Here is a 23457-nt window from a genome sequence, read left to right on the forward strand (position 1 = left end):
GGGGGGCGAAGGTCGAAGCAGAGCAGAGCAGAGCGGAGAGGAGTCTCCTTGCCGGCCGCGGAACAGCCGCCCGGGTGTCGCTGGCTCATGCGATGCCGGAGCGTACAGTCGCGGCTCGCAAAGCGATGCAGCCGAGTTGCGTTTGGCAAAGCGGTGCGGCCGGTGCCGCGCGTGGCCCGGGGCGTGCGAGCCGAACCCCGCCGCGGGGGGGGTGGGGTGGGGAAGGAGTTTTCTGTCTTTTACGATGGAATTACTCGGCATACTGTTTTCCGTGGCAGACGGAAACTCATCCGTACACAGGCCGCGTAAACCCTACCATAGCATCCGGCGTTGAAATGGTTACATTTAGCAGTAAGGCTGCACAGGAACCACTCCGATGTCTTAGTAATTCAATTAGTCAGGTTTCCAGAAGGTGGGGTTGGGTATTTTTTTGGCATGGAGGAGGAGAAGCCTGGGACGCCGCCGCCTTTCTCGTGTTGCAAGCCAATCAGGTCGAGGTGTAAAAAAAAAAAAAAAAAAAAAAAAAAAAAAAAAAAAAGGCGATCTGTAAGCAAACAGCAGGCTGTGCCGTGACTGGCTGCGCAGGCAAATCCCCCCCGCCCTCCTTCCCCAAGTAAACTGCATGCAAAAATCCCACATGACCAAGCAGCAGCGACCGTGCTCCGAGCTGGCTGCCTGCACCTCCTCCTCGCCTTCATCCCTCACGCACACCGGCGCCAGATCCCGCCTCGGACACACGCGTGTGCATGTATGTATGCGTGTGTACCTCTGTATACCGCGTATATATCTCTGCGGTTGCCTATCGCACACACGCATGCACAGAGACAACCCAGCACGCCAGGCTCCTAGCTTTTCCAGGTTGCTGATGTCGGATTTACACGCAGTGAAGGGACCGGTCATTGCAAAAGGGGGCGTGACTGTTTAAAGATTTTTTTTTTCCTCCCATAAAGCAATTTTTTTTTTCCAAACTGACTTTTGCTCCTCCAATCCTCGTCGCTCTTTACGATCCCTCCCTGCCTGCCGCTGCATTCAAGTTTATTTATTTGCCTGCTGGCGTGGTATATTTTTCCTTGCTGCTCTTGCTGCTGCTTCAGAGGGAAAAGGGGAGCAGCTGTTGGGCAAGACCGAGAAGAACTGGGTGGTTTGGTTTTTTTTTTTCCCGATCTCCTTATGTAGTCATCTGAGGGGTGGATTCTTTTTCTCTCACCCCCTTCCTGCTCTTTCAAACTGTTTTGTCCTTCCGCAGAAGTTGATATTCCCGGGACTGGACCCTGCTTTATCACAGAAAGGCTCCGGCAGGCTGAAGCAGATTTCCGCACCTCGCCGTATCGCTCCGTTCGTCCCCCGAGCAGGAGAGGCCAGCCAAGACCAGCATCATCAGAGGAGTTTGCAGGCTTGATTTTCCACTTCTACGAGGTTTTGCTCTTTTCCACGCCCTCTCATAAAACAATTTTTTTATTTGCATCTCCTTGGTTTCCACGCCGCAGTATTTCTTGGATTGGCCGGGTCCCCCCCCCCCCCCCCGCCTTTTTTTCCCTTGTCTTTTTTTTTTTTTTTTTTTTTTTCCGCCTTTGCTGTTGCTCAGTCCTTGGTGCATCCACCGCCCAGGAACAGGAAGGACAAGAAAACCACTCCACAAAGTCTCCTTCAAGACACTCTCTGTGCTGCAGAACAGGCTCCCCAACTCCATCAGCGCAGCAAACTCCTCAGGGTTTTTGCTCCCCCCTCCCTTTTTTTTTTCTTTTTTTTTTTTCTTTTTTTTTTTTTGTTTGTTTTTCGTTTCCGGGCGGCGGAGGGTCAGGAGGGAAGACACGAACTTTGTACTTTTAAGGTCTGCCCGTAGTGCTCGCCCCTCTCCCAGCCGGCGGCCTTTCATATACTTCCAGGACCGTCCGTGGGCTTCCAGGGGGAAGACCTCCTTCCCCTCTTCCCCGCTCTTCTCCCCCCTCTCCTGCTCGCTCCCTCCATCCCCGCGTCCCCCGGCCGCCCCCGAGCCGCGGGGCCGCGCCGTCACCGCTGCCGGAGCCGCTCTTAGGGGGCGGAGGAACGGCGCCCCTCGCCCGCCCGCCACGCCGGCGGGCCGGTGTATGTCGTGCCGTCGGCTCCGTACGGGACTCCCGGTGAATGAGCACCGCCCGCCGCTTGCCGCCGCCGCCCGCCTCGGCCCCCACCTCCCCCTGCCGGGGTGAGGCTCCCTGAGGGACCGCGGATCGCGCCTCCCTGCCGGCTGCCCGTCTGCGGCGGCAGGCGCCCTCCGCTCGCTGCGGCGCGGCACGCCGCGGAGCCCACCCGCCTCTGCGCCTCGTTTTTTATTTATTTACCTCCACACACCGCCTCCTGTGCCCCGGCTTGGTCTCGTCTGCCCCCCCCCCTTTTTTTTTTCCTTCCCCCTTTCTCAATTTTCCCCGCATCCCGTCTCGCCGCGCCGCCGGCCGGGCGCGATGCCGCACGTGGAGATGCTGCTGCTGGCGGCCGCGGCGCTGTGGGTGTGCGTGCGCGGGCAGGAGCCCGGCGCCAAGGCGGTTGCCGATCGCTACGCCGTCTACTGGAACAGCACCAACCCCAGGTACGCGGGGCGGCCGCGGGTGCGCACCGGGCGGTGGCGGGGGGGGCGGGGAGCGGCGCCGCGCCCCCAGCGCTGGCGGCTCTTGCCCGCCGCCTGCAGAAACTACCCCGACTGCAAGATGGGGTGGAAAACTTTCTTTTTCGGAGGGTTAGGGCTACAGGCAGCGACGGTGGGGGGGGGGTGGTGGTATTTCCCCCCCCCCCCCCAGCGCTGCACCACGCTAGCCGCTTCCCCGGTCCGCGGGCGCCAGGCGGATGCGCCCCCGGCGCGGCGTGGGCGCCTCTCGCAGCGGGGCAGCCCGCGCCTGCGGCCGAGCCTGCCCCAGGAGTTTGGTGGGATGAGGGGGCGCAGGTAGCGGCCCCCCGCTTCTGCCCCGGCGGGCTTCTGCGGCAGTCGGGGCGCGGCCCCGAGCCGCCCGCTGTAGCGGGGAGCCGGCCCCGGGCAGGGAGGCGGCGGTCTCCCTCCCGGTCGGGACGGAGCGGGGCGGCCAGCCCCGGCTTCGCGGCAGCCCTGGGCGGAATAGCTTGTCAGGGGTGGCGGCTGCGGGGTGCCTTTCCCCCTGCCCTGCCCAGCCCTGCCCTGCCCGCCCGGCGGGGGGCTCTCCCGGGCAGGCTAGAGGTAAGCGTGAGGAAGCGAGGTAGGTACGTCGTCCCGGGCCGGGGGGATGCCGGTGCCGCCGAGGACAGGACGGCGCACCGCCGGTGTCCCCGTCGGGGCTGAGCGGTGCTGACACTGCCTGCCCGCTGCCCGCGCGCCCAGGCGCGCCTGAGGGTTTCTGACACCAGGCTTTGCGTGCAGTGCCACGAGCCTTCTGCTGGGAAGGGAGGTTTCATTTAATTTTTCTGGAGTTTTCCCTCACGTTTAGCATCAGAAAATTTCAGTCCTGCTCCAAATGGTATCTATGTAAAAAGTCACCTGGGTATTAAATTTTTTGCCTTGTTAAAAGTGCGTGTGAGCAGACTTTTTTTTTTTTTAAACCTGTCAAGCTAGTCTAAGTAAATTTAGGGACATTTTATCTTAGGTTATCTCTTTTTTATGCTTCTGATACTGCTGTTTGGCTTGAGATTAGCACATTGATTTTTGTCACAGGTCATGTTTTTTAATAGATCTGTGTTGCCTGCAGAAAACTCCTCTGCTCAGTATTCCAGAGTGGCTTCAAAATAGGTGGTGCAGAAGTTAACAGGCAGAATTTTCAAGTGCCCAGAGTTAGCTAGTCTGTCCAGCACTTTAATACTGTGATCCTGGTAACAACGCCTCAGCAATAAATAGTTGGCACACAAAGCTTGAGACAAAGAGGATTTATCCAAAGTAACAATCATGCTTGGGAATGATGAGCATCTGTAATTTTAAATGCCTATCTCTACATTTTCCTCTTTTTACATGTGTGACTTGAAAAAAATTGCTCAGAATAAATAGGACAAAAAGTTACATCTCACATCAAAGAACATAGATCCCCCAAAATTGCTTGTTGCTCAAAACCAGAGTTTTTTCTGTTGTTGTTAGGCAAAATGAAATGTAAGTGCTGGAAAAAAAATAAAGTAATATTTGCAAATCCCACGGGGTGGAAGGAGGATTGTTGAAAGAAATAGGTTTGACTGCACACGTTGCTGGCATAACAGCTAAAATACTTCAAAAATAACCTTAGATTCAAGACTCTTCACTTCTGCTCTCTTGTATGTGATGAGCTTATATAATAACTGCATATAGGTAAAGATAGTTGAAGGTACAAGCAATGCTTACATAGTTGATAGGTATTACGCATTGAATGGATTTGTAAGGATTCGAGTAAGTTTACTCATATTTTATTACTGTTAATGAAATCTCTTCTTAGTCCAAGATTAAACATCAGCAGACTGCAAAGAAAACTTAGGTTTGTTATTCTTCCAAAGACTAGAGGAAGAGTTAATTATAAGATGTTTCTAAACCTTCCCTTTTAGAACCAGGCATTTCTTCTTGTTTTAAAATAAACACTGCGCTCTCACAATGGAAGTATCTATTTGGACATGTCATGTTTATCCGTGAGTTAAAAAATATGAGAAAGAGCACGGTGCAGAGGTATTTCTCCCTTTGTTTTATACAGTGTGCTGGTTTTTATGTGCTTTCCAAGTCACACGATCATTACAGTAAAACAGGGAAACACCTGAATGGCAGATGTAAGAAATCCAAAGGAAGGAAAACACTTGTGTTTTGAATTCGTTTCGTCAGAATCTAAGCTGAAGGCAAAATTCACTTCAGTTATCAAAATTTTTAGAGCAATTAACATTGTTGCAGGAATAACTTCACAGTGATTTATCTGCTTCCAGAGGCAGACTCAGGAGATGAACAATCTGGTTTTTATACATGTAGAAGTAAGTAGGGATGCTTACTCCATGATAACATTTGAAATCAGAAGACCAAATATACTGTCATTCTTTAAACACAAATGCCACAGTTGTGCTTTAGCTTACTTTATTGTATTTATTCAGAATTAACAAACTGCTGTAGATCTAATTAATTCACTTTAAAAATGAAATGTTGATCATTTTGATAGTGATTAAAGGCACTCTAAATTAAGGTTTCATCAAAACTTTGGAGAATATAATAATGATTGTACTTCCCTCAGGTAGGATGATGTTTAGGTTTTTAGTATGAAACTCCAGCAATTTATTGAAATACATGAAGATCTCCTCCTTATTAAAAGACACATTAGTAAATTGATGAGTGGTTCAACTGATAAGTGTGCCTGGTGCAAACAATATTTGGTAAATAAGAAATCCTAGTCTATTAGCAAAATTCACATTACGTTTCTTGGTTAGTTGCCAAAGTTCTGCTAGAACAATTAAAAAAATATTCTGTGATCATTACTGTTAGCATGTATGTGTAACAAAGCTGTATATTCTTACAGAGCCTAAGTCTGTTCTTAGAAATGTTTTAAGTATTCCCATGCCGTATTTTTGTTATGTATTTAATTAACAATGTACATGAAGTACCATAAATGCTGTAGTCCAATTCCAGATGAGAATACTTTTGAGTATTAGAATTTCAAAGTATAATAAAATAAGTTATTTTAATCCTTTTTTTGTGGATTGGAAATTAATCCTCAAGTAAGCTTGAAAATGTGTTCTAGTATTTTTGTTATTTATGTAGGCTTAGATTTAAGTGTACATAAATTCTAATTGTCACAAAGTGCATTAGTATTTCAGCACTGTTTGCATATGTGTTCTTATATGAGACAGCAAAACATTACTGTCAAAGAATATTATTCTGAATCCAACACTTAAAATAGTTTGGGGAGTTTGTATTGTAATGGAGCATATTCATTTAATCCTGATTACTAGTGTCCTTGTAATTAGAATTCAGCCAAAATGTCATGTACTTGGGCCAAATTTTGAAGCGGTCTGTTTGCTTAGTGCTTGCTACTGCTTTTAATCTTGTCAGAGTTCAAGCTGAACTACTTGTTGTAATTATTGCTACATTTTTCTGCTTGCAGGATTGTGCTTTGAGATTGTGGTTTATATTTAGGTATTTCCCTAGAAGTTGTTTCAGTGGCAGGTTGTATAGCTTCATAAATTGTTACTAGTTTCAAGGTGGTTAAAAATACTTGCATTTCAAGTCTAGTTTCTGGTCATATATAGAGGCCAAACCTTGTAGTCTCATGAAAGCAAATATTTTTTATTAGCAGTATTATTGGATTTGGCTGTATCTTTTACAAGAAAAATGTGTATAAAGTTACATCCACAAGAGAATTATTATAAAGACATAGGATGCTGATATATTTTCTGTTTGTGTATTTATGTGGATAATGAAATCAAGAAATCAAATGGTAATTAGAGAATTTAGATACTGAAAAATCATTTCAGCTTCAACTGGTGAGTTCCCATAATTAAGCTGGATACCACAATCTGATCAATATTACCAGAGGGTTTTTTTTTTTTTTTTAAGATAGACACTTGGGAGCAGTGAACAGAAAAATTAGTGGATGCTTCTGAAAATTCTATGCATAGACCAGAATTTCACAACCTGGATGTCTAAACTTAGGTGAATTTTGTAGCTGAGTATTTAGGCACTGATTCAGAAAAGCATCTCATTTCCCTGAAGTGCATACCGACACACTTAAGTTCTGTTGCAGTTGTGTGGATGAATGGATGTGTACTTAAGTGCCTCCCTGAACCAGCCAAACACATAGACTTAATTTTGAGAAGCTCTGACTGTGGCTGCTCATGCAGACCTGGTGCTTCTTGGCAGTACGCTGGTCAGCTGGATAGATGTCTGAGAATCCAACCATCCATTCATATGTGTTTGCAGATTTCACCATGGTATGTTGGTTGTATATGGTGAGGTCATGTGGCTGTTTTTTTGTTCAGTTTGGCTTGTCTGTTTTTTATCTAGAAATTGTTCTGCCTATGTACAGAGATTAGGGAAACCATGCAGAAATGGTTGGGATAAGAAAGCAGCAGCAAAGTGTGTTAAGAACAACTAAGAAGTTGGGGATGAAGAGGGGCAAAATCAAAGCATTTGCTTTGGTTTTGGTATTCCATATAACTTTTATATGTTGAGGGAAGCATAAGAGCTTAAGTACTTGGGATATACACACACATACACACACACACACACACACACATATATAAGTATATGTAACTATTTTGAAACAGCATAGGTTGTATCTCAAGAGCATTGTATCCAGCAGCTTGCTCTGAGAGCTGAAGAAATCTCTGACTGATTTCTTGTAATTAAAAGATCAGTAGTAGAGCCTTCAGTTCTTTATACCTACTTTCTGTGCTTCTAATAGTTTCACTAACACCTTGTGTATCCAAAAGAATATTGGTGTTTATTTTAAAAGTGGGGTTTTGAAACAGTTTGAAACATTCTGTGGAAAAACTACACAAAGAACAATAGTATCACTGGCTTCCACCTTCGTATGAAAGGCACCTTGTTAAGTGGCACATGGTCTTCATGAAATGCTTCTTATTAAATCTTTTCCAAATGCACAGTGAGGACACTTCACTGCGTTCTTTCTGCTAGCCCTATATCCTTTTGGAGAGGGACAGATAAAGATGAGCCTTCCTTTCTCTCCCCTGTTACTATGATCCCAGCAATCTACCAGCTTCATGCTGGGCTGAGAAAATGAATGAATGCAATTAGTTCTTCAGGAGTCATGGTCTTTGCATTCATATGGAGAGGCATATGTAATATATATACATTCATATGCGAATATGTATGTATTTCAACGTATGTATGTGTATACTTATGTATATATACGCATGTGTATACATATGTATGGACACATGCATTGAAGTGTGTCATTTCAAGGTGATGTAGTATAGAATAAATGAATGTTGTGTGAGGAAAAAAGATCTCTGAAAGGGAATTTTTTTAGTTGATGAACTCTTAAATATTTAGAAAATGAATAGCTTTACTAATTCGCAGGTCCCATCTTCCAGCTCAGATCTTTTGTTTTAAAATTAAGAATAATAGTAAAAAAATTATTTGTAGAATCTGTGCTTTAGTTCTTGGCCATCTTCCCATTGTGCTGTTTCTTTGCATGCTAGTAGCCCCTGGGTCAGTAGGTGGGCAGGTAGGTAACCAAGCACTCAGGCACAGAAATGTGAAATGAAACAGAGAAGATTACAGGGATATGCTTTGAGAACTCTCCGGGCTTACCAGAGTACCCTATTACTGGTACTTCCTAAACTAGACCGTCACTGGGCAGAGTACTGCATTGTTGAAATATTAGACTTTAAAAAAGCATGTAAAGAAGGCTGGTCATTTGGATCACCTTAGAGAAGATGCTAACAAAGATGCAGCCTTTCCTGGGGAAAGCATAAGTAGACAGTAGTTTGTCCATAGCTGTGAGATGTATCTCTCTTGCTTTGGTTCACTGTTTGTTTTTCAATTTTTTTAAAGCAGCTAGAAGTATTTTGGAACTGAGATTTTCTTCCAATAATCACTCTTTGCTCTGCTATCCAGTTCTGAGCATTGTTTTTTAAAAAATGTCTTTAGTCTCATGATTAATCTGATCTTCTAGTGGTTCTGAATAGTGTAATTCACTGTTGAGAATAAAGGCCCCTGTTTTGCTTAAGTTTTCGTTGCACTTGTGCTTAAAATTTAGTCAGTCAGCAGCACACCAACATAATGAAATGGAAACGTTTGGTTTAAAATAAACAGATGCGTTATTGAAATTGCTTTCTGGTAGTATTACAGTTATTGTGAGTAAGCCCTACTGTAATGTACTTCAGCATAACTGAATGGAAAAATAGAATCCTTCATGCATTAGAAGTCTTCCTTGCATTTTTGCATTCTCCCTATTCATTATAGTCTCTACCAGCTAGATTGTAGTTGAGCTCATTTAAAATGGAGGGTATTATTTTATAGTGTGCAAACATGGATAGATGTCTGAAATACTCCTTTTTAAGAAACCAAGCATAAATTGTTATATTACAAAACTACAAATTCCCCCTCCTATGCATTTGTAAAAATAATTAGTGTTAAAATTAAGTATTTGAATATATATTTAAAAAGGATGCTATTCTGTGAGGATTGAGATTGTATTTCTCTCCTGTAGAACGCCAAGGTTTCCAGTAAAGGAAAAATACACCACCACCACCCCCCCATATATATTTTTTTTTTTTTTTTCATCTGGGGAAACATCCTTCATATTTTACTGTTGATAGGCTGATGAAAATACATTGTTAGATCCTAGTTTTACGACAAAAATGAGTTTGTTTATTTTTAACTGCTGCAATAGAGAAATTGTTTGAAGCCCGTGTTCTGTTAACTGGTATGCTAGGAGTTTTATGGCCATTTTTCTGTTCAAATGCATGACCAGTCAAAATGCTGTCAAAAGAAAAATCAGCTAACAAGAAGATGCACAAGAGTCCTGCTAATTAGCAAGATCTGCTTGAATTGCTAATACCAATTTATAGCAAATTCTTCAGGTTTGGCAATTTTTACCTGAAAAGCCTTGAAAATTGCAATTCTTATTGTCACTTGCATTATAATCTAGTGGAAGAATTTACCTATCTATGCTGATATATGGCATGGAAAAAAAGGATCTTAGACTGACAAAACCCGTAAGTACAGTATTACTTAATTTTTACTTTGTTAATATTTTTTTCTGTCATTAAATCAGCATATTCATGTAATGAGGAACTGTTCAACAATAAAAAATTTTACTTCATGTTTATCACTGAGTAACTTTATATTTTTTATTTGCTTTCATTGGACTCTTGAAGAACTGTCTTATTTGATAAGCACCATTTTTAGTTTTTGATGACAGTAATGAGATGGTGCTGGAGTGCAGAGAAGGAATGACTTGCTTGTGAATCATGTGGTGAGGCAAAAAACTGGAGTAGGAGATATGTTTGCTTTGACTCTGATCACCCTCTGCTAAAATATCTTCTTGTTCCATTCTGAAAGATAAAATTTGGCCTCGTGACATTTAAAAGGATGCATATTTTAACAATGTATTTTGTGCCATAATTAATGTTTGCTGTGTAGCATTGACATTCTTTATTTGTTAAAATAATACAATTTTTCCTCCCTGAAATTATTTCATTTTTTTTCCTTGGGGGTGGATGTTGGCCAGTGGTGGGCGTATTCACTTTGTGTGAGTTGTTCATCAGTAGTAGTTGAGCACTGCAGCCTTTCTCTAGTGGGAAGCAATAAAGCACTACCTTTTTGCTTTTGTGGACTTCAAAGTAGTATTTTTCATATTCATATTACACTTCAGAAGAACTACCTTCTCTCTACAGACATTCAAATCACATTGTCTTATCACACAGGGAATTGCTAAGAAATATGTATAATTTTTATTATAATACTAGTACTGTGCCTAGGGTTTTTTTAATTTTAATTTTTACTTTACATTTGTTTTAATTTTGTAAATAAATTTGAGTATCTTATCTCTGTGCCTTTGAAACTGGAGCTGAATACATTCTAAATCTTTTCATCAAAACTGAACAAAGAAATAGCAAATCTCTCAATGTCTAATATTTTGTTGGCTTGGTAGTGCTGTATAAATAAAATATAGATGTATTTTTTGTGAGGAGACAGAAAAAAGGAAGTATTTTACTTTGCTTACTGGTAGATTTGATGATGATCTTTGTAGCACAGTTATCAGTCTGCGATGCTAGTTCATCAGCGTTAGGTAAGGACTGCTAGCAACTGTAATGATGTTGGGTTCCCTGGATTTGTTAAAAGTTGTTGCAAAGAAACTTGTTAATTAATGTTGTTAATGAGTAGGAAAACCAGCTGCATTGTTGGTTTTTTTTTTTTTTTTTTATTTAGTTGATGTCTAATCAGATTTTTAAAAAATAGTTACATATTCATACAGGCAGGGCGTTTGGTGAGCAGAAGTTAACAAAGTAGGAGCTATCAATCCTGCTCTCTTTCCTATTGTTTCCAGAAAAGAAGGAAATAAAGAGAGACTCTGGAATTTGAAAGTATTGACCTTCTGACATGCACACACAGCATGGTCATTGCACTGGCACACAAAGTGCCTTAAGCCACCATAATGGCAAACTGCATTTTTGAAGTTACTGATATGAGAGCCAGCTGGATGGGGGATGGACAGCCAACATTGACTCTGCAGCTATTTGCAAGTTACCACTTTAGAGCCAGACAGCTTCACTTTTATATTCCCAAACTTACCACTTAGGAATAATGTTGCTTTGTTCAGCTTAGTCAGGGATTTGTGACTGCTACATAGACTTAGAACCGTTTGGTCCAGAATTGTGTGGTCATTCTTCATAGAGATCTGCTTCACAGAGTAATTTCATTCATCTGGTGGTGGGGGAGGGATGAGAAACAGTAAAGGGACATTCAGATATAGCATTCTTCAAGGAAAATGTGCATCCACATTAGCTAGTCGCTTTTTAAAAGCTTTTTAAAGATAAAGGCAGAGATTTGGATCAAGTAGTTAAAAGCCAATTCAGACCCGGCTCTTCAGACTACATGTGATCTCCTGGATAGGCTCTCCATGCATAGTCTGGAAAAGACCTCATATTTTATATACTGCAACAGCTCTCCCCAACATCCCCTCCCCCCCCCTTTTATTTTTTAATTTATTTGTTTATAGTTATTGCACCAATATACTTATACATCTTTTTGCAGTTCTCTCGGGGCTTAGCTTATTAAAAATTAGTGATCCATCACTAAGCGGGGTACAGTACAAATACTGGTGCTCCCAAAAGGGAGTTTTTGTGCCAAACCAGAAGAAATAATAGGGATACAAAAGCTGCCAAAAAGCAGGTCTCCCAATTGCTAATTAATCAAGCAAAAAAGCACCTCAGCAACTACAGTTGAATGTGGGACAGTTTATTGTAAATATTGAATAAAGTTATGTTAAGGGGGCATAGTATCTTTTTGTTTGTAGCTATGTATAATTAAAAAAAGTCAACTATGTGCCAGAGCTGGTGGGGATTTCTTTTACGTTGATGGCATTGACAGTGGGTAGTCTTCTTTCAAAAAACCTCATGATACATTTGAACAAAAAAAATTACCATTTTGTCTATTTATTTTTTCCATCTGTTTTTAAGGTGATAGTTAATAATATCCATAGACAATAAGCAAAGCTTTAGAAAAGATATTTTAAAAAACTCACCTCTTCAGTAATCTGGGTTACAAGGTATGGGAGAAAAAGAACCATTGCTGTGAATATCTGGTATCCAAAGCTGCCAGTCACTTTTGGCACAGCTCCCATCATGGTCGCTGTGCCCATAATTAAATGCCTGTCATTAGTGTATTTTTCCATAACATTTACAAAGGAAAAGGCAAGGGGTCCTTGCAGAGCTATGGCTGTCAGGGGAACAATAAAAACTAATTACACACTCTGCTGTCACCATTGTCAGCTCTGCTTTTGGGGGGAAAGAACATGGGAAGTGTGTGCCTAATAATTATATATATAAAATTATATATATACAATACCCAATTGGGGAAACTCAGTCATAGTGAAGTGACATTTACTTGGAAGTTTATTATTCCTGCATTCAAAAGATCTTAATTCTAGGGTTGTATTTGTCCCTTCACTTATGTCTAAGTTATATACACTTTTCCCTTCGCATTTCAGTCACTTCTGTGTTTCTCTCTTTCCTTCTGTCTCGCACGCTTTATGGTGAACTGAGCTTTCCAATAAAAGTGCTGAGATCAAAGCTGGTATTTGCCTGCATCATCTTATCCTTTGTATGCTTTTGCTTGTGTCCTGCATAGTAAACTGGATTAAAAAAAAAAAAAAAAAAAAAGCTAAATGAAAGCAGCTAGTATGCATGTTCACCTTTTTTCTGTTTTCAGCCCATGATGTGCAGGTCATCTTCAGCAAAATCAGGTTAAGATTTTGGAGAATTGCAGTAGTGGCTTTGGTGAAGTGTGTGCTGGTTCTATTTATCACTGCATAAGTATTTCCAAATGTAAGCATAAGTGCATAATTGCAGAGTTTATCATCTTGAATGTTGTCCTTAAAGACACTGAAAGAGTGAAGTTGTGCCTTCATACTGATATTTACTAATTTTGTTTTGTAGCCTGTAAAATGAGTAATTTATTTAAGCAGGTTTTTTAGCCCACTGATTTGAGAAAGAATAGATCCTCAGAACCAGAATTTTGAATATATTTAGGTACCTAGAGTTGCAGACAGGAGCCAGGTGGGATTTTTGAGGCTGCTTGGTACCTAGCTGTCTAAGATTTTATTTCTGCTTCTTTACACCCATAGGTTCTTAAATACCTTTAAAAAAGGTCCCTAAAGCTGATTAAGGAAAGTAGTTTAAATAAATATCCTAGGTTTTAAAAGTTGGAGAAGTCAGTAGGGACTGATGGGTACTAATGAGGAATGGAAGTCCATTCATCTGAATTGTATGCCTCAATAGATACTACAGGATCTAATGTTGATTTTTTTTTTTTTTTTTTTTTTTAATGCACCACCTTTTGATGCTTTTTTATTGCACTGTTTTCGGCAGTGTTCAGATCCAACTCTATTGAAGTAAAAAGATTCTCCCACTGCTTTGGATGGGAGTTTATTTAGGTCCTGTATTGATGATTTTATAGTGTAGTTCATGAATAAGAGTTTCAGTAGTTAGGCTTGCCAATTTTTGTGAGGCCACATAATCTGTGTGAATCAAATCTAGTCAAAGGGCACAGCAGCATGGGACTATATATCCCTGTGGGTATTTGTCTGATTGTGTTCAAATAAGTTCTAGACTGAGATTTTTTGAACAGTTTTTGCAGAGTTGGGACCTCCACCTTTGAGGAGCTGAAGGGGATAAAAGTAAACCTGGTAGAATGAGGAGCTGCTTTGCCGTCAGCAGTTTCAAAAGTGAGAATTGGCTTATCATAGGTGATCAGCAGATAGGCATTAGTGAAACTCTGAGGTGTTAGACACCTTATACAGTGGAGGATAATTTGGTATGTGCCAAAAAAACCCTGTTAATTTAAGATCATGAAGGTGAAATTAATCAGATACAGTAGTACACCACTGGGATACAGGTTATGTATTTTTCAAAGCACTAAGTGCAATATACTGCTCTCTTCTAGATAAGATATTCCTTAAAGACCAGATGGATCTTGTGAATGCCCAAATAGGATAGGATTGTTTCCTCACTGAAATAATTAAAACACTGTATTCAGGAAAGAAGTCTCTGTTTTCTAGAAAATAGAACAATAGTCTTCTACAAAACAGAAGTCCCTGTTTTGTTGGAGAATGCTATTTCTCCTTGCAAATGTAAACTCTTTAATATATAAACCATGTAATTTATTACCTGTTTACCAAAATGGTGACAAGGGATTCTTGTCATGTGGCATGTCACTGTATTTTGAGGCTGCTGGGAGAATGAGAAAGCAATTATTCTTGAAGCACTTTCATTTAATGGAGTACCAAGTGTTACATTTTTCTTGATTTCCAGTGGACTTGCTGATGTCTAGTGGCTATGAGGTACAACGTAATGAGAGGAACACACATCTTTCAGGAAATGTGGCACATGTTTAATTTGAGAAGACAGATGTTGATGAAATAAACTTTTCCTAAAATCAGGTCTTACAAAAAAAATCAAGTTCTAATTCTTAAACTGTATCCGTCATGCATACATTTGAAATTTGATCATGTTTTGTAGTCTCTGTGTTGGTAGATCCAGATGTAAGATATTGGGCCCAGTTTAATGTTACTATTATGTATTTGTAGTGAGTTGCAAGAAATCTTCAAAAAGTTTCTGTGAAGTTGATTTTTTAAAATATATTTCAAAAATGTCCTGTGAATGTTTAATAGCTTTTTATGTTGAGTTCACAAATATTGTAAAGGAATGCATACAGAATTTTGTTGAAGAACTTATGTCTTAAACAGTCCTCGGACAAACTATCTTTACAAAAAATACTAGGAAAGCTTCCTGCAGAGAACATGATCATTCTGTAACACGCTTAACAGCATAATCCTCACTTAAAAACATTAAATATAAATCAATCTCTCCAAAGTTGTATTGTAGATAGGAACTTCACTAGCAGAAGTTCCATACATTAGCTGAGGGTTTTGAGAGTATAAAGAGCTTCTTCATTAAAATAAAACCAAAATAGAGAGTGTTGTTATTTGCAGTATCATTAATCAAGTTGGTATGAAATTTCTTATCAAGGTTAAGATTCACATTATCATAACAAGTGACAGTGTGGGTGAAGAAGGAAAATCAATTAGAGAGGGAGATCATACTCGTTTGTCACTATATTGTGGCTATTCACTGCATTCAAATTCCAAGCAAACCTTTTCTCTATATCTGAATTATATAAAACTTACTTGTGAAGAACACTTTATGAAGAGAATCTCCATGTTCACTGTTTCTAGTCCAAAGCATGATAGTTAGCTTTAAAAAAAAAAAAAAAGTTTTTTTAGTGATTTACAGCATTACTTTAACATTACTTTTTCAGACCCTGTCTCTGACTGAACTACATTTTATAGCTTACTGTAAAAAGAAATCTCCGTTTTCCATTTTTCATACTAGCTGTCTTGATTTAGTGCTGTTATAATGGCCTTCAGAAAAAAAAGCATTTGGAAGAGTTTCCTAAGCACTTTATTTTAGGTGTAGAGTTTGGAGCTAATATATTATTACTGATGAAAGCAATTTTGCCTTTTTAACTTCTGTGGGTAAATCAGACTGTTGCAGTGCCCAATTAGGATTTCTGTACTGTTTTTTTCTTATGTACAACAGAGGAATGATCACATCTTCTTTGTGTTTGTGTGGTTTTTTCCTTCATAAAACTAGTACAGTGGATGCCTACAAGACTTGATTTTTAAATTAGAATTAGTATCAGGTACGTTTAACCCAATCTTCTTGAATTATCTGTTTTCTTTCATACTCAGTCTTACCCTTAAGACAAAATGTCCTCTGTTTTCCACACTGTAATGAAGATGTCAGAGACAAATCAAGTCTTGGTAATGTCTTAGTCCCAAAAATATGGTGATGTACCCAGGTGAAAAAGTTCTGTGGTTTTCAGTTAAATGTGCTAGAGATTAGTACTGTTAGCTGTGATTCCTGTGAGGGATAGTGTTGTTAATGGTTTTGGTCTGAGAAACATTCCCACCTTTGAGAAAGAAAAGAAATAATTTTTTTCTTTTAAGATAAATTCATAGGTTTTAGAGAGAACCTTTCCTGCACTCTCTGCTTACTGTAGTCCACATCACTGCAGTAATGTTCTTATTTAAATATTGTATCAGAAGCAAGAATAATGTTTACACAAATATGGCTTGTCAGCTGAAAAATTATCTGATTAATATAGAATATCATGATTTATGATAATATAGGATTATTAATTACCTTTTTCTGCAGTATTCCATAATAAGTGATTGGGAATAAACTGTAAGTAGTATTCTGCAATATTTAAGAAATAGTGTGTTAACATTCTGATCAGATGCTGTGCTATATTTGCATGAAATTCCCATTGAGTTTACTGAATCATTGGGGATGTCATTTTATTTTTTAGGTTGCAGTAATAGAAGAGAATGAAGTAAGTATCAACTGTTCAGTCGAGAGTACTTCACTGTCCCTCATTCTCTTTTATTCCTCTCCAAATTTCAAAAGCATTATTAGTAATGCTAAGGTATTTTAAAAAAATAGAACATGATTAAATCTTTCTGAAAAGGTTCACTGTGTGTTTTCATTTACCACTTCTGCAAAGCCAGTTCTACTTTTATTTCAGTTGTTGTTTACTGAATGTTTTTTCCTCTTCAAAACTTTGGTTCCATCTTAGCTACTGTTTCGGGGATGGTTACATATTGATTTTGTATATATTAAAGCTTATTTATCTGTATATTGATTAAAATTCTCACCCTGCACATAGGGTTAGGATAAGGCAATATAAAAGAAAGGTAAAAGGAATTTATTACAAACTGATTTTGGTATAAAGGAGCCTGTACTTACTTTCTTAGGACTGGGAAACCTCAAGTTTATTCTTTTGAACTCTGTTTCGGAAACAAGCATTTCTCAGTTATTCAGGAGTCCTACCTCTGTTGCAGATGTGTTTGTGTCTTCCTTTAATTGTACTGGTTCTTTCTACCTATCTTTTGGTGCTTATAAGCTTTCCTGCATTCCCTTAAAGTGAGAGGAGTGGAATTGGGAATCCCATCTGATGTTACCAAATTTAAAAAATCAAACAAATGCCATGACAATAATGCAACATTCTCAAATAAAGCAACTCAACAATCAAAATTCCATGCATTTGAAAATTAAACATGCGAGGTGGAAAGGTGCATCTGTTCTGCTGTTGCATGCCCTTTAACCCCAGGGCTGACATAAAATGTGTTTTTCAAAAGATCCTGACACATCTGAAGCTAAGCCCGTAATTTTTCCTGTCTTAACAGTGGCTTGTCAGACTTTTTGACTCAAAACTTTCAGTGGAGTCTAGCATAAGAAAGCATGTTCAGACAGGACTCCAACCATTCTTAAACAAAAAATCATACAGCTGCCTTTCAGTTTGAACAGGTAAATGATGATTGTCCATCCAGCTGTATTTCACTGTCAGAAACATGGTTTTGGGAGTGGTTTTTTTGGTATAATGTGGATGATTATGGGGAGTAAGGGAAGAAGCTGAAGAAGAAGGGGGGGAGATTCTACAAATGACAACCTCAGTTTTCCGCCAGGATGCTTCTTTTGATTTTGTTGGTTTTGCTGCAATTCTGCAAGCTTCTGGAAATAGCTGAATGCTTATGCAGAAGTGTGATTGCAGTGCAAAAAGGAAAACAAAATCCTGCAATTTTAATTGGAAAAATGTTTATTTAAAAACATTTAATTGTACGTTCATTACGTGTGAAGTCATCCCTTTTGGGGTGCAAGTAATTACATCTTGCATATGACTTAGGTCCTTAATATGAAAAATGTAAATTCTTAACCCTTTTTCTGTCTTTGTTCTCTCAATAAGCCAGAAGTGTGTTTTTTACTTATGGTTTTTAAACATGAGAAGGTTGTACCTGTGCAAATAGGTGCATTGCTATAACCTGTGGTCATACTATGATCTGTGGTTATGCTGTGACCTAGGTGTTGCAAAGAGAATAGAGCTTTAGTTAGTTGATGAGGTGGGTTTCTTTGCATTACTTCGTTTGCTTGGGTCACTTTAAATAGTTTTGCATATAGTAGCTGTCTGAAGTGTGATTTTCAAATTTTACTAATCATCTTTAGGGGAGAAATTACTTCCCTAATTACAAGTGGCTGATTACTCTTCAAACATGAGTTGTGGTATTGTTCAGTGTCAGTGTCCTCTATACCTTTCCTGTCCCCCTTCCCTTTTCCTTTTTTCTTTTTGTTCTGTGACCATGAGTATTTCCAAGATAGAGCATTTTTGGTTGTAATCTGTTTATCCCCTTATTTTTACCTTGCTAGAATAAAATGAAGTAAAGTCTTGGGGTTCCCAACTAGTGTGTTCTGCTTGGAAGGAGCCATGAAATAGTGGCTTCAAACTGCAGTAAATATTGACTGGGTCTCTGAGCTGAGCCTTGCTCAAAGCTCACTCTGAAGACTTGAAAGGCTCCTATTGTTCCTTCTCAGTCTGCACTCCATAGCCAAGGCTAAAGTATGCATGTGTTAGGAGAAGAAAGGCAGTGGGGGAAATTAAACAGTGAACACAGCTGAAGGCACAACTGCTCAGTGCAGAGGAAGGGGAGCCTCCCAACAAGAAAGGGGCAAGGACTTGCTGCAGGTTGCATAAAGCTTTGCAGAAGTGGAGTGTCTAACACCATCCACACTTTCTGTGTGAGGTGCTAGATGAATGTAGCCTTAGCATCATTTGGGCAGGATGTGGAGAAGGAGTACCAACTTTTTCCTTCAGGGGATGATTCCCGCCAAAGATTTTGCAATCCTCTGTGAAGAGCTAGGCAATGAAGGTAGATTCTTGGGCAGCTCTCTCGCCCTCACTGTTTGAGGCTCTAATCAGAGCAGTGATGGATGAAGTGTTTTGGAGAGTTTAACCACTGCTGTTCTGTTGCATGTAGCTGTTGTTGGCTGTGGTGAAGGAAGGCAAGATGCAAAGGATGTAGTTTAATTAGGCCACCACTTTTTATTAATTCATTTGGGAACACAGCTTGGCAATAAAACACAGACTGCAGATTGTTGTGCTTTCCTTGGCCAGTCTATCCTCATTGGAGAAGCATCTGCCAGCTAGTGCTGGGCAGGTGATGGACCTTTGCTCTAAAGCAGGGTGGGCAGCTGTTTCGTGTGTTTGTACCCTCCTGTTCCCTTTCAACACCATATGACATGTTCAAAGTATTTTTACAGATATTAGACGAGAATTTCAGGACACTTTTTCAAAAATGTGACCAATAAGAGTAACTTTTATGCATAAATGTACATATATGAGTCTGTATAATTTTCTTTATTCTCCATTAAAGCAGAATGCTAGACCAGATATCATCAATCTCATTTGCTGAAACTTGCACAGATCATTGTAAAACATGCACAGATTTGATATTCCACAAGGCAGAGTTACTGCAGATTTTAGCAAGAATCCTTGTGTCAAACCAGTGAGCATCCTCTCTAGGCATTTGCTTTTTAAGGATGATTTGGGCTTGTACCTAACATCCACAGAGATTAAACAAGCATTTTCATGTTCTGTTTACAAAAATGACATAAAACTATGTTGTTCTGAACTTTTAGTTCAGATAAGAGACTACAAACTTTCCAACGGAGACCTTCAGGAACCTGTTGGGTTCATACTTTGTTATGCCCTGTTTGGCACAGCCATTCTAATACTTTGCAATAGGATAATCATGCAAAAGAAAATGCCCATGCACATTGTGGACTCTATACTATAAAGAAGCAAATACTAATGCTACAAAAAGAACTTTCCTTAATGCATCCTGAATTTTCCTGGCTGTAAAATGCCAAGCATAATATTAAAACTGTTATGTTAGATGAGAAATAGGGAAGTAAAGCATACACACAAATGTGAAGAATACAGAAAACTAAAAGGAAACTGGCTTAGACATAACAGCTTGGCAAAAACTGCTTTTATTTCAGTGGTGTTTCATCACCATTTTTTTTAATAGAAATATGAAATATACATAGAGGATATATGTGCATACCCTCAGTGTGGGCAAAAGCAGCAATTCCAGTAATTCTTCCCAATAATAATTGAAATGTACCATAATAAAAATATACACCTCTATATTGTCCTGCATTTCATGTCCTAAATTATCCTCTCATTACAATTAAAATATAGCAATGAAACCCAGTATTGGATTGTCAAGAAATAAAATTATGTTGCCCAATTATAGTACCATTGTTTGCTATTGTTTCTGACTAATCAAGCCAAGTTGAGTTTAGTTCTGCTAAAACTCAATTTTACATTTCTCATTAGTCACAAATGAACAAGTCAATGCAGAATCTGTTAACAGACAAACATAGAAGAACATAAAATTAAACTCCTTTCTGAATCCAAAACACAGAGGTAAAGACACATGTACTGTGTTCAGTTAGGAGGTTGTGCACATTCCTGATTAATCTACCTAAAGCAATGGACTGACTGGGTGCAAACCCTGTGCTCTAGGAGAACAGCTCTTTATCATGTTTTGCGATTGCAATCAATTCATCGAAAGGCCACACTGCCACAGGAAACAGGCTGTACCAATCAAACCGGGAAACTGATTATGGTGAAGCTGAACTGAAAATCAGTACCTGCACAGATGATGAGGGGTTTTCTTCCCTTTGTTCTCAAGCAGGTCTTTTTCAATGTGAAAGGTGTAAATGGTTAGCCGTGCACTAGGCAATGTAACTCTTATGCTGCTGCCTGCCCCCGCATTCGTTGCTTCAGTGATCATGGCAACATGCCTAACAGGTCTTTGTAGGATTTGTTTTGTTCTTTGTAGACTGCTACTGTAAAATAAAGCACTCTTCTTGAGAAGAGTGTTGGAGAAATTCAACGCCTCCCAGCCCTTACAACGTTTTAATTCTTTAAGTTCTTTTAAGAAAACACTGGTAGAATTACATTTAAAAAAAAAAGTTTGCAATAAACCCATTCGATTTTGTGGTAATATTTGTCCATCAAAAAATTTTGCTACTATAAAACAGGAAAGATAAATGTAGAACTTCTAAGAGAAACAGTGGGCATGACTGCATATGATAAGAGAGTATTTTGCATTAACACAGTACAGTTATCATACTCATTTGAAATTCGGATAAATGTTTACAGAATAAAAGAATCAAAAAAGTTTGAAGAAAACAGATGCAACTCAGTGCACAGTGGTAAGTACCAACACCTACCTGTTTTTCAAACTGACTTCTGCTAAAATGGGAAAACAGCTGGTTAGAATGTTAGCATACAAAATAAAGCTGCATTATGGAGCTGTCAGGCAAACACAGCATTACAGAGACAAAAAGAAGTAAGATCATATTTCTACCAAGACTTACAAGCTTTCTAAAAAACTCATGGTTATAGTTGAAATATCAGCTACAGTAATGAAGGAACACAATTTGGGGTTTTTTTTTTAGCATGAGACTGAAGAAAAGAACACATAACTACATTATAATTTTGATTGGTCATTCTTTTTTTAATAAAAGCCAGTCAATTCACAAATGACTGTCATTTAGAACAGTCGATTTGGCAAGTACAAAGAACCAACTCTACACTAAATTTTAAAAGTAGAAGAGGGATAATTTGTACAACAATATGATGTTTTCCAGTCTGAACAATAAACCCTTCAAAAATGCGGGTATTTTATGCTATCTCATATACACATGCTTTAAAGTTAAAATAAAAATCTTATGGCTCATGTAACAGAGAAGTGTTCTGAATGTTGCAGAAGCAGTAACTCTGAATTTTCCTGTCTGTAAAATATCAATCATAATATTAAAATCATTGTGTTAGGTGAGGAAAGAGGAATGGAGTCATACACACAAACAAGAAGGATATTAAAAAAGGAAAGAAAAGTGGCCTAGACAAGAGTCTGGTTACTTGTTTCCTTATACTGGCTTTATTGAAAGTCACTTTGCATTCGAGGCATACACAAAAATTCTTTCTAATGATGTTTAACTTTTTCAAGTTGGTGTTTGTGATGCAGTGGTTTTCAGTAAAATGTATTTTCCAGCTGTTGGTTTAAACTCCAAGACAGAAGAAAACATAAGTAATGGTAAAAATTGGAAAATGAACAAGATATAAATCTGTTATGTGTTTAAAATACCACTTTAAAGGAAAACAGATTCACTGCAGAAAAAAAAAGTAATCATAAACCTTCCTCTTCTGTATCACAACTACAAACGCCCCAACCACGCATTTCTGTCTTCAGAACAGACAAAGGAACTTGAACAGGATCTGGTGATCAGCATGCAATATTTACATACAGTATTCTTCTCATTGGGGAAAAAAAAAAGGAAAAAATGTTTGTGGGAGGGGGCGGAATCTACTTCAACATAACAGATTTTGTATTCTTAAATATTCTACACACAAAATCAGCTGATCTCTAGTGATATGAAAATCCTGGTTAACTAAAATTCAATCATATTGCTCCACAGCAATTTATAATAATGTGTTATCTACTTCTTAAAAGTAATTTTTGCTGGGCTTTGAATTAGTACTGCTCTCTATAAGCTTTTGCTAGCTTTAAGGCACTGTACTTTAAGTTTCTTATCAACAGTATATTCATATTTCAGGTAATTCCCATACTTGTTTCAACTTCTCCTAACCCACCCTTGAAGACTGGGTTTCTTCCTGCTATAGTGCTGCTAGAGGGTGCAAGCAAAGCACAGTGCAAACTCATTACTAGCACAGTGTCAAGCACTTCTCCTTCCTAGATAAAGGACCAGTGCAGTAACAAGACAATCCTATTCCCCTCTGAGGAGAGTAAACAGAATTTGCTTTTATACAGCTCCTTTCATATTCAAAATATCCCAATATGCTTTACAATAATGGTATAGATACACTGTCATTTCCGTAATCTTAAACACAGAGGACAAGGCTTTGTCTTGTGAGTAGCAAGAAAAGGAGGTCGTGAGTCCTTTGAAGTTTCCTCACATCATCTAGACTGAAGGACAGGAGGGAATGGAGAACATAACAGACAAAACAGAAAGGGAGGAGGACAGCTGATCATTGTGAAATGTGTGAGACCCTTCTCTTTCATCACATTCAAGGAGCACCTATCTAAAAGCAAAAATGAATCAGCAGGAAAGATTTTTATTTTTTTTAAGACTGGCAGCAGGTACAATGCTAATCATATTTTTCTTTGAAGACTTTTCTTGGGTGGGAAGGTAGGAAGGGAGCTAGGAAGCCTGGTGAGATGAATTTCACTTTCATCACAGCAAGTCAGGGATCCTATATGAATACAGAGATACGGTTCAGGTGAATGTAATGTAGTAGGCTGTATTACCCACCCAGTCAACACAAGTACTCATCCTATAAAGAGATGAAAAATCCTGGCAAATGAAAATTTGAAAGAAACTTAGGAAAAAACACTCCTAAGGAAACAT

General features: G+C 39.3%; 1 protein-coding gene across 3 annotated transcripts in view; it reads left to right on the forward strand.

Moving 5' to 3' along the window:
• Positions 1-612: 612 nt before the first annotated feature.
• Positions 613-23457, forward strand: part of EFNA5 (ephrin A5) — a 190188-nt gene continuing 167343 nt past the window's right edge. Inside the window, exons 1-2 of one of the 3 annotated variants that reach the window (XM_030004068.2) lie at positions 613-748; positions 1247-2566. In XM_030004068.2, the coding sequence (XP_029859928.1) occupies positions 2442-2566 (125 nt within the window). In that variant the 5' untranslated portion in view covers positions 613-748; positions 1247-2441. Of the gene's footprint in view, positions 749-791; positions 2567-23457 lie in introns of those variants that run through there. The other 2 variants (XM_030004069.2, XM_030004067.2) reach the window with 2 other exon arrangements.

The sequence above is a fragment of the Aquila chrysaetos genome, chromosome Z (assembly GCF_900496995.4).
Source record: "Aquila chrysaetos chrysaetos chromosome Z, bAquChr1.4, whole genome shotgun sequence".
NCBI classification, from domain to species: Eukaryota; Metazoa; Chordata; class Aves; order Accipitriformes; family Accipitridae; genus Aquila; species Aquila chrysaetos.